At 35.7% G+C, this 12,591-nt stretch overlaps 1 protein-coding gene across 1 annotated transcript in view; it reads right to left on the reverse strand.

The window, feature by feature from the left end:
* Nucleotides 1–12,591, reverse strand: part of LOC311077828 (complement C3-like) — a 107,294-nt gene that overhangs the window by 74,590 nt on the left and 20,113 nt on the right. The window contains exons 2-8 of the mRNA XM_084106459.1: nt 9,074–9,269; nt 8,785–8,953; nt 5,067–5,140; nt 4,789–4,877; nt 4,478–4,560; nt 1,611–1,698; nt 1,141–1,243 (exon numbers count right to left, since the gene is read on the reverse strand). Coding sequence (XP_083962585.1) covers nt 1,141–1,243; nt 1,611–1,698; nt 4,478–4,560; nt 4,789–4,877; nt 5,067–5,140; nt 8,785–8,953; nt 9,074–9,269 — 802 coding nt within the window. The remainder of the gene's footprint in view (nt 1–1,140; nt 1,244–1,610; nt 1,699–4,477; nt 4,561–4,788; nt 4,878–5,066; nt 5,141–8,784; nt 8,954–9,073; nt 9,270–12,591) is intronic.

The raw sequence follows: 12,591 nt of genomic DNA on the forward strand, positions 1-12,591 counted from the left end.
TGAGTGTTAAATTAACACTCAAGAGTGTTAAACTTAATGAGATAATTAAGTGATTAATTAAGTGATTATTGAGCATTATTGAAGACACCTGATGTTAACAAGCAGAATCACTGAAGGAGAAAATCACAAATTGTAAGTTACCATTATGGCGATGATTGTTTGCTTTAGTTGGGCTCTTGACCCTTATCTGTTTACTTCAATTTTTACTGCTGTTTGTCTGCTGTTACTGATTTATAACAGTTAAGTGAACAAAGTAAAGTGTGATCTGATTGTGTTGGTTATGTTTTGACATAATCATGCTGTGATCTGAAAAAGGAAACTTATTGAAATAGTTTGGTTTAACTTGTTAGCAGCAGTTTTGTGATTCTTCAGCCTACGATTATCAGTACTTTACTTATAATTCAAAATATTTAATAAACATTGTTCTGATCAAAAGACTTTCAAATGAATTAATTTAGAAACACAGACATCAATAATCAGCTTGTGAATCTCAACAATGGTGACAATAGTTAGTTAGTTTTTAGTCTTTTCAATGAAATCCATATGATCAAATCAAAAAAAAAAAAAAGTTTTTATAGGCACACACAGACATCAAGAATTTGCGCATGAATCTCAGCAATGGTGACAAACAGATCACATCTGATCATAAGCTCATTATTTTTTCATGCAGCAATGCATGATGGGAGCCATGAATGAGTTTTGATTGGTGGCACCCAGAATGCACTGCAACATGCTTTAATTGTCACCATTGTTGAGATTAAAAAATTCTAAAATTCTAAAAACTAAAGCAAAAAAAAAAAAAATTGCATATAAAACACGTTTAAGAAAACTTTGGATTTTAAATGGTTACCTTTTAAGGAATTAATTTGATTAATTATTACTCAATTCTAATTTGTTAAATTTAAATTAATAATATTAAAACAACAGTAGGTCAATTTAAAGCATTCGGTTTCTGCAAGTGAAATTAGTTAACACAAGTTTACTAATTAGTTAACAGAGTGTTGCAAGTATTTTACTGTAAAGAAAACCTGGTAAGGTCTAGTGAAGACAATAACAGTCTAAGTTGCAGTAAAAATTTTACTTCTTGTAAATTCTAGATAAGGAGAAAATATATCCTATAGATGATTTAATGTATCCCACCTGAACTCTTTGAAGAGAAGAAGGAATACTTGTTTTCTTCTCACCGACCATCACACCAAACTCCACAAATGCATGTCCTTCCACCTTCTGTCCAAACAGGTACCTATAAAAGCACAGACAATTTCTGCTGTAAAAACTGAATGGTGACGACAACTGTCCCTGATCCACATCCACATTCATTACATAGAAAAATTAGCTTGGACATTTTCTGTTCCTCAGAAGAAGGAAAGGAGACATTTTACCATTTAACTTCGATCTGACCATTAAAATTACGTTAGCTGGTGTAACCCAATGATGTCAGTTTGGCCCAGAGCAGAACCACACTGCCAATCCAAACTGTATGCTAATTGTCAATTACCTTTGACCGAAGTGGTCCTGGCAGAATTACATACAAATCTATTTCAAATCAGTGTTTACTCACATTATAGATTTATTTTCAATACAATAAAGCAGAACATATTTTGTCTTACTTGGCTTCAATGTCGACTGTCAGGCTCTCGTCACCCACATAGAAGAATGACTTACTGGGTTTTAATTTCACTTCAAATGTTGGAAGCACTATAAACCAAACCAGAAAAAAAGACACAAATAAATAAATAAAAAATAAAATAATAATAATTAAAAGCATTCTAGTTAACACAGCCTGTATCAGGGCTATTCAAATGGTGGCCCGCCAATAATCTCCATCCGGCCCGACGGCACCAACCTCCCTCCTCCTCTTTTCCTGGCGGTGCGGCTAATTTAGTTTGATTCTCGCTTCGATTGACCTGAGAAATGTTTTACATGCGAATATTTCAGCAGTTATTATATGTGTCCCGTATTTCTGTTGACTGAATACCAATCATTCGTGAATGAATCATTATTTTGGTTCGATTCTTTCTAAACGCGCTTGCATGACAGTCTAAAACTATTCGGATTCATTTGGACCGCTCCGTCACTGAATCATCTGAAGCGGTTTCTTCGTCAGGACAGTAACAACAAATAGCGCTGTTTTCAGTTGTTTCACTAGTTGTTTCAACACGGCCCAGCACGGAGTTGAGTTTACTCCCGGTCCCGGACACTATTATTAAACAGCGTTGCGACAACCAGTGAGAAGCGTTTCAGTTCGACAGAAACCTCTGTTACAAACCACAAATCACTCGATGATTTAACTCAGAGGTGGAAAGTAAAAGTCCTGCCATATGTTTATTCCACCCATGAACTCACACAGCAAAAACTCCAGTGTTAAATGAACTCTCCTGGGAGTTTATTTGGCTCCAGACTCAAGAGTGTTAAAGTTAATGAGATAATTTAGTGATTGATTAAGGGATGATTGAGCATTTAACACTGGAGTTTTTGCTGTGTGAGTTCATGGGTGGAATAAACATATGGCAGGACTTTTACTTTCTGACCCCTGGACTTTCCACCTCTGATTTAACTAGTATTAAATCGGATGAAACAGCCTCAAAATTCCCAACCAGACGGATGAGGAAAGCAGGAAAAACTTGTCATGAACGAAATTAGAAGACTTTAAATCCCCTAACCACCCTTACAAACATTTACCATGAATGTACTGTAGTAATTTACCATGGGTTGGGCAGTAATGTGCAATATTTATATTGAATACTATGTTACAATGATTTATATTGCATTAGATGTATTAGGTGGGCACACAAAACCTAACAGTAATATGTACTGAATAAAATTGAGTTCACAGCACTCAAATATTACCGAAACTTGAATGACTGAAACAGAACTCAAACTGAATGAGTTATAGAACATTTCTAGATCCCAGAATGATAATTAAGTGATTAATTAAGTGATGATTGAGCATTAGTGATGAGCACCTGCTGTTAACAAGCAGAATCACTGAAGGAAAGAGAAACACAAGAACTACAACTGACTTCCAGCCACAGCTAAATCAACTGGAGATAAAAGAAGACATTAAATATCTCAAGATTTCAACAGAGGAGGATTAAACAACTCCACGAACAGCATTACCAGCTTCACTTATTATTAACCACTTTGACTTTATTACTGCCATTCGTCTACAGAAGTTCTTATTAGAATAAACAAAGGTTTAGAAGTTGATGATTAGTTGGTTAGTTTGCTTTAGTTGAGCTCTTGACCACTTTTGCACTTAATATTTTCTTTGGCTGCTATAATTGAGTTTTTATAAAACATATTTGTTATGGCACAAAAGCCAAGGAAAAGTCTGATCGCGTGTTGATGGTGAAGGACTGATGATGACAATCATCATTTTGTGACTTGATTCACTGATTCTTTCAGAGTCTGATCTCTGATTAAAAGGGCAACATATTAGTTTTACTCAAAACTGTGATTCTACAGCATAAGAGCTAGCCATGTTGTGGCCATCAGATAATATGAAGGATTTTACAAATAGTTGTGCACAAAAAGTTTCACAGAAGAGGTATTGCATTACTACACAGCAAAAACCCCAGTGTTAAATCAACACTGCTCAGAGCACATATGGTCCCACTCTACAGAGTGTTAAAATTAACACTGAAGCAGTGTTGAAGTAAATGAGATAATTAAGTTAACACTGAAGCAGTGTTGAAGTTAATGAGATAATTAAGTGATTAATTAAGTGATGATTGGCCATTAGTGGTGACACCTGATGATAAAAAGCAGACTCACTGAAGGAAAGAGAAACAAGAACAGAAAAAAAGAGAAACACAAGAACTACTGACTTCGAGCCATTATTGCACTTATTATTTTACCAGTTTGACTTTATTTCTGTCATACATCTACACACGGTCTTATTTAGATTTAACAGAAGTTTAGATGGTAATGTTTTATGGAATGTTTCGTTTCATGTCACTATTATGGTGATCAGTATTTACTTTAGTTGGGCTATTGACCCTTTACTTTTTAACATTAGTTTTTCTCTGGTTGCTCCAACTCTGTGTTTATAAAGCATATGTGTTGTGGCAAAATACTTATAAGACTCACACAAACATCAAGATTCAGTATATGAATCTCAACAATGTGTTTCTCTTTTCTTCAGTGATTCTGCTTGTTATCATCAGGTGTCTTCAATGCTCAATCATCGCTCAATTTATCACTTAATTATCTAATTAACTCTAACACTGCTTCAGTGTTTCTTTTAACACCCTGCTGGTGGTTCCCATATAAACACCGAGCAGGTCTTCAATGTAACACCGGGGAATTTACTGTGTGGGTTTTACAGTGAGTGCCTTGGAATATTTTGTTGTTTTATCCAATGAGAACTAATGGCTCCACATGACCTTTAGCACACTCAGTTGTCTTGTTTTAAAATAAATATTTTTCAGTTATTATTCATACACAACATACATTTTGTTGACACACATCTTACCATATTCTTTGACCTCAAAGTCTGCAGTAAACGTCTTCTGAGGAGTGTGTGTGTACCGAGTGACAACCTTCCAGATCCCAGTACTGAAACGTACAGAACACAAACATGAACATGTCCGTGTCCATGTCCATGAACATGTATTTTATTATTATATGTTTATGGTATTAGAACAGACGATAACATCATGAACAGGGTAATATTTTTTTTTCTTATACAGTAATATATTGTCCTGAATAAGACACTACAGGCAATCAAAATCAAGTTTTGTCAGTTCACTCAGGTTGAATAGCCTTAGTCAGCATTTCACACACCTTGCAACCTCAGGAATGGGGTAGGTTCCAGACCTCATCCCTTTCACTGTAAATATATTCTGTGATGAAACTGTGATGCCTTGTGGATTCTTCAGAAACACAGAAATCAGCATTAACACTGATTAACACTGTGTTTACTGAGATCAGCAGTGCAATGATGCTCATTACAGCTGAAATGACACAAGTGTGTGTGTGTGTGTGTGTGTGTGTGTGTGTGTGTGTGTGTGTGTGTGTGTGTGTGTGTGTGTGATAACAGTGTGCTTTATTAAACTGTATACCATGATCTCCACCGTGACTCCAGTGTGACTGATTGGTTTCAGGTTGGGCGTCAGAGAGAAAATCCTGTATTTCACTGTAAAGGATGTCAAAGCAAAAAAGGAAATACGAGTACTGTTTGTTTGGTTTTCAGTAGATTCAAACCCTGATAAAAGTAGCAGTCAGTTTAAGAAAAAACATTCATAATGATGTAACATGTTTAAAGTTCACACCCACATAGCAACATTGTGTCGGCCCAGATCCGGCCCACATCTGGCTAGGGCTGGGAGATATATCGCACGATATTGTTATGCGCATCTCATCAGTAAAGCCGGTTCCCTTGATTAGTAGTAAATCACCAGCACCTGCTTTCAGATGGAGTGGATAATTAAGTGATTAATTTAGTGATGCTTGAGCATTATTGAAGACACCTGATGTTAACAAGCAGAATCACTGAAGGAGAAAATCACAAATTGTAAGCCACCGTTATGGTGATGGGTGTTTGCTTTAGTTGGGCTCTTGACCTTTATACATTCACTTTAAATTTTGTTTGTCTGCTGTTATTGATTTATAACAGTCAAATAAACAAACAAAAGAGTGATCTGATAGTGTTGGTTATGTTTTGACATAATCATGCTGTGATCTGAAAAATGAAACTTATTGGTTTACCTTGTTAGCAGCAGCTTTGTGAGTCTACAGCATATGATTTTCAGTATATTTCTTTTAACCCATAATATTTAATAAACATTGTTCTGATCAAAATACTTTCAAATTGTTTTTTTAGAAACACAGACATCAATAATCAGCCTGTGAATCTCAACAATGGTGACAATAATAAAGAATGTTGCAGTGGCTGCCACCAATCACAACTCATTAATGGCGCCCATCATGCATTGCGGTATGAATAAATTATGATCTAAATTGCCTATGTAATTTACTTTTTGTAATTGAATATTCTGCTCGTCACAATTGAGATGCATAGACTGAATTTTGATGTCTGTGTGTGCCTAAAAGAAAGACTTTTTATTTTTTTTAAACAACTTTTAAGAAATCCTTTATATTACATCTAAAATTCTGGATATTTATGCAGAAAAACAGTTATTCTGTGGTCAACAACATAAATTTAAGTCATAAATAAGCAAATAAGGAGTTCAGTGATCAAGCTCAAATGATAATTGTCATTATATAACCAACACCATCAGATCACTTTATTTTTTGTTCAGATACAACAGCCAAACAAAATCTAAAGTAGACATAAAAGGGTCAGAGCCCAACTAAAGCAACTACCCATCACAATAATGGTAACTTACAATTTGTGATTTTCTCCTTCAGTGATTCTGCTTGTTAACATCAGGTGTCTTCAATAATGTTCAATCATCACTAAATTAATCACTTAATTATCTCATTAACTTCAACACTCTTGAGTGTGGACTCATACACTCCCAGGAGTGTTAAATTAACACTGGAGTTTTTGCTGTGTACAAAGAGCCGTAGTTAACTGACAAGCTGAGCCATATCGCATTAATTATCGCTGGCAATACGTCCGCGATATTGATGCGATATGGCTCAGCTTGTCAGTTAACTATGGCTCTTTGTAGTAAATGCCGCTCCATCTGAAAGCAGGTGATGGTGATTTACTACTAATCAAGGAACCGGCTTTACTGATGAGATGCGCATAACAATATCGTGCGATATATCTCCCAGCCCTACATCTGGCACACGTGGAAAGATGATCTGGCCCACATGCAGCGTGGAATTACGGCACTTGGGTGGGCCACTCCTGTTTGCCAGATCTGGGCCACAAGCAGGCCATAGCAATGCCACATGTCAGCCAAGAGCAAAGAAATAAACCAGAACTGGACCTTATCTGAGCCACAAAACCTGTGTATATTAAATATGAAGTCATCTCAGCCTGTTAACAAAAAGAATCACTGAAAGAAAGAAGAGAACAGAAAAAAGAGACGAGCAGAAACACAAGAACTACAACTGACTTCAGACACAGCCTTAGAGGAAATCAACTGAAGATAAAAAACATTAAATCTGTGAAGATCTCAGCAGAGGAGGATTAAACAACTCCACAAACAGCATTACCAGCTTTACTTATTACTAACCAGACTGACTTTATTTCTGGCAGACGTCTACAAAAGTTTTTATTGAGAATTAACAGAGGTTTAACTCTGGTTCATTTGAAGTCACCATAATAGTGAATAGTGTTTCCATTAGTTGGGCTCTTAACTCTTGTTATATCTTTTGTCTTTTTTGGCTGCTGTGACAGTGTGTTTGTCAAACACATTTGCAGCAGCAAAGAAAGCTAAAGTGAAATGAGATCAGGTGGTAATGTTTATCTGTTGATGGTTTTATAATCATCATGAAATAGACTGATTCACTGAGGTCATTTGAATCTAACAACTGTTGTTCCACTAATATATTCTCATCACAAACCCTGTGTTACTGCAGCGTGAGGTCCAGCAATATTATAACAATCAGTTAGAAGATTTTAACGAACATGAAAAATGAATCCATGGTGACACACAGAGATATCAAAAATCAGCACATGAATCTCAACAAGGGTGACAATATATATTTTTTTTTAGATAAACAGATTAATTCAGAACATCACTGAAAAGCTACTAAATGTCACAAAAAAACAACAGCAAAAAATAAAAAGCACATATTTAGAATTAAAATAATAGGACAATTCAGCTGCATAATTTATTCATGTTGCAATGCATGCTGGGAGTTTTGTACAATGATGGTACCCAGCATGCATTGCAGCAACGTACTTTAGATTGTCACCATTGTTGAGATTCATACGTTGATTATTGATGTCTGTGTTTGTCATCGAATAGTAATTTTTCGTGCTCATTTTTGTTAAAATCTTCTAACTGATTGTTATAATATTGCTGGACCTCACGCTGCAGTAACACAGGGTTTGTGATGAGAATATATTAATGGTACAACACAATTGTTAGATTCAAATTACCTCAGTGAAACAGTCTATTTCATGATGATTATAAAACCATCATCACCTGATCTCGTTTCACTTTAGCTTTCTTTGCTGCTGCAAACGTGTTTGACAAACACACTGTCACAGCAGCCAAAAAAGACAAAAGATATAACAAGAGTTAAGAGCCCAACTAATGGAAACACTATTCACTATTATGGTGACTTCAAATGAACCAGAGTTAAACCTCTGTTAATTCTCAATAAAAACTTTTGTAGACGTCTGCCAGAAATAAAGTCAGTCTGGTTAGTAATAAGTGAAGCTGGTAATGCTGTTTGTGGAGTTGTTTAATCCTCCTCTGCTGAGATCTTCACAGATTTAATGTTTTTTATCTTCAGTTGATTTCATCTGAGGCTGTGGCTGAAGTCAGTTGTAGTTCTTGTGTTTCTGCTCGTCTCTTTTTTCTGTTCTCTTCTTTCTTTCAGTGGTTCTTTTTGTTAACAGGCTGAGATGACTTCATATTTAATATACACAGGTTTTGTGGCTCAGATAAGGTCCAGTTCTGGTTTATTTCTTTGCTCTTGGCTGAGATGTGGCATTGCTATGGCCTGCTTGTGGCCCAGATCTGGCAAACAGGAGTGGCCCACCCAAGTGCCGTAATTCCACGCTGCATGTGGGCCAGATCATCTTTCCACGTGTGCCAGATGTGGGCCGGATCTGGGCCGACACAATGTTGCTATGTGGGCACTGTGCATTACTTCACTCTATAGTTGTCATTTTTTAGCACATAATCTTACCTGTGCTATCAGGCGTGTAGATGGGCTTGTCTGTCTGTACAAATATATATCCAGACTGGAATGAGACCATGACCACTTTCTCCAGGGTTTTGGATGGAAACTGAGCTTGTAGATACACATACTGCTTCTCCAGAGGATCATTAGAGAACAAGTCCCTATCATCAGGGATCTAAAGAACAGATAATGAATTAGTCCTTTGCAAATTTTGAATAAAAGAAAAAGCATTTTTCAATTTACAAACAAAAATATACTTTTTGCATACTCTAAATTACATATAAGATGGCATCACCTTTATATCTGTAAGGTTCTGGAAATTGTTTTCTGCAGTCAGTGTCACTGTTTTGTCTGTTATCTCCCTGTCTTTCTTTGGGAAGTTCTTCACTGAGATCCTCACGTTCATGTTTCCTCCAGAGTAATCCTGAGCCTCCACAAACACGTTCTCTGAGGAACCCACTCTCAGCAAATTAGGAGCTGACAGAACAAACCTGAGGAGATCAAATCACAGCGTTTGAAATCTTAAAAAACTGATTATTAGTAACTCTATGAGCAAACAGTGTGTTTAATACTGCATATTAGTTATGGTAGAAACCTAAGAGAAACTCAGATCAGATGATGTTGGTCACTTTTTAGTGATAATAGTCATCACATGTAGTGTCCTGCTTCATTGATACCACCTGAAGTGTAATATCTGTTTAAGTCAATAAACATTAGTTGTTAATTTTGCATGATAAAACTGCTATAGAAGATCCTGCAGTGCTGTGATACTCAGATTTTATGAAGTCATTATACTGAAAATGTTCTGACAGGATCACATAGACTCACTCAGACATCAAGAATCAGCGTATGAATCGCAACAATGGTGACAATGAAAAAAAAAATCTGAACTACTATAAAGTCACAAAACGGCTTCACACGGGTCACACAGTGTGAGGAGGGGTAAGGAGAAAAGAACAACAGTCAGACACAGCAGCTTCACCTCCATCGTGTGTCTCTCTCTCTGTGTGTGTGTGTGTGTGTGTGTGTGTGTGTGTGTGTGTGTGTGTGTGAACCTTCAGCAGCTCAGATTTATACCAGCCTCTGTCACCCTCACAGTCCAAACTGCTATTTATCTATCTATCTATTTTCTTGCTTTTTTTGTTTGCAGTTTGTTTTACTGGAAATTACACAAGGGAGTATTTAAGTTCACCCACGTAGAATTAAACAGTATGGCACGTATTGCTATGTTTAAAATAACCTTTTTGAATTTTTATTTTGTAAATGGATACTTTGATTTCTTTCAGGGAACTGAATTTATTTAACATAAACATTCAGAATCAAAGACCAATAGTTCAGATTTGTCCACTAGACTTCGTTTAGTGACTCCTCCTGTAAGCTTGTCATTGTTACTCCAGCAAATGGAGATCATTTGGAGATCATACAGCAGGCTTGAAAACCATAAAGATGTCTATCATGAAAGAACACTTTTGCTGTTGTCAGTCAAATTGAGGGCAGTTTTCCCGTAAATGACCTGCAAATAACAGTAATGTAAATGGTACCTTTGGTAAATTGGCAGCTGCTCTGTTGATTTTTTAGGGGTCATGAAATGTCTAAACTGCAGACCTGCAATGATGTCTGAAAGTTTGATTTTCTTTTTTTTTTCAGCAATGTCAAAACATCCAATGAGCAGCAGTTCTAATATCACTGGAGAACCTTTTTAAGTTTCACAAATTTATATTTTTTTGTTATTTACAAAACCATTACTGCACTGATTATGTAAAGAACCCTAACATAATAATAATAATAATGAAGCTTCCAGAACCGTTTAATCTCCAGCCACATAGCACTTCAAAAACCTTACAAAGCAAAACTGAAGATGATTATTTTCTGAACTACACACTGTTAGACCTTACCAGGTTTTTTTTTTACAGTAAAATACTGACAACACTGTTGCCAGTAATGTACTGTTAATTGTACAGTTTTTTTTTTTACTGTAATCTACAGTATGTTACTGTAAAAATGCTAAATTAAAACTAATTCCACTTGGAGAAACCGACTGCCTTAAATTTACAAACTGTCATTTAAATATATGAACTAAAATTTATAAATAATGTGAGCAAAGAATTACTGTGAACTTCTTTCATTTGTGACCACTAAAAAACTATTTAACATAAAAATATTTCTACTATACCAGCAACTACACAGTCACCGCCTGTTAAATAAAGCAACATGCAATATATCATCAATGTTTCTAGATCTTCTCCTGGACTGAAGCACAGGCTCTATTCTTCTGCACAATGGTGACCCAAAAAACTAAATTTTAAAGTAAACTACTGGCAACAATGTTGCCAGTATAAACCTGTTTTATAACTTACAGTTTATTACTGTTAAAATACATTTTGTGGGTGTGATTTTTTTTCTTACACTGTTAACCCTTTCAACCCCACAGGAAAATCCACACTACAAAGAGTAAAAAGTAACATTGATGCAGTGTTGCAGTGAATATGTTGAATAATAAGCAGAGGTGGGAAATCCAGGTCCCAATGAGTAAAAGTCCTGCCATATGTTTATTCCACCCATGAACTCAGTCAGCTGATTTCACTAATTAGTTCTCTCTCCTGTTGAATTAGCAAATCCAGGTGATTGGAACAAAATACTGAGGAGGACTTTTACTTTCGGAACCTGGACTTTACACCTCTGCATAGCAATGCCACATGTCAGCCAAGAGCAAAGAAATAAACCAGAACTGGACCTTATCGTAGCCAAAAAATAGTAATTTCAGCCACAGCCTTAGATGAAATCAGCTGAAGAGAAAAGAAGACATTAAATCTGTGAAGATCTCAGCAGAGGAGGATTAAACAACTCCACAAACAGCATTACCAGCTTCACTTATTACTAACCAGACTGACTTTATTTCTGTCAGACTTCTACAGAAGTTTTATTGAGAATTAACAGAGGATTAACTCTGGTTTTTTTTAAGTCACCATAACAGTGATTAGTGTTTCCATTAGTTGGGCTCTTAACTCTTAATAAATGTTATGTCTTATTTGGCTGCTGTGACAGTGTGTTTGTCAAACACATTTGCAGCAGCAAAGAAAGCTAAAGTGAAATGAGACCAGGTGATGAAGGTTATCTCTTGATGGTTTCATAATCATCATGAAATAGACTGATTCACTGAGGTATTTTAATCTAACAATTATGTTGTTCCTCTAATATATTTACATCACAAACCCTGTGTTACTGCAGCATGAGATCCAGCAATATAATAATCGGTTTAAATCTTTAAACAAACATAAATTAAAAAAAAAAAAATAGCCTATGATATCAAGGCTGGATATCACACAGATATCAACAATAAGCGTATGACTCTCAACAATGGTGCCAATCAGAAATATTTAGATGAACAGATTAATTCAGAACATCACTGAAAAGCTACTATTCACAACAAAAACAACAGCAAAAAATCAAAGCAAATATTTAGAATCAAACAAAATTATAGGACAATTCAGCTGCATAATTTATTCATGTTGCAATGCATGCTGGGAGTTTTGTACTATGCTGGTACCCAGCATGCATTGCAGCAAGATACTTTTGATTGTCACCATTGTTGAGATTCATACGCTGATTGTTGATGTCTCTGTGTGTCATATTAAACTGATTTTTTGTGTTCATGTTTGTTAAAGTCTAACTTATTGTTATAATATTGCTGGATCTCATGCTGCAGTGAAAAAATATTAATGTGACAACATAATTGTTAGATTAAAATACCTCAGTGAATCAGTCTGTTTCATTATGATTATAAAATCATCACCAGGAAACCATTATCACCTG

Source organism: Abramis brama, assembly GCF_963993115.1.
Source record: "Abramis brama genome assembly, chromosome: 2".
NCBI classification, from domain to species: Eukaryota; Metazoa; Chordata; class Actinopteri; order Cypriniformes; family Leuciscidae; genus Abramis; species Abramis brama.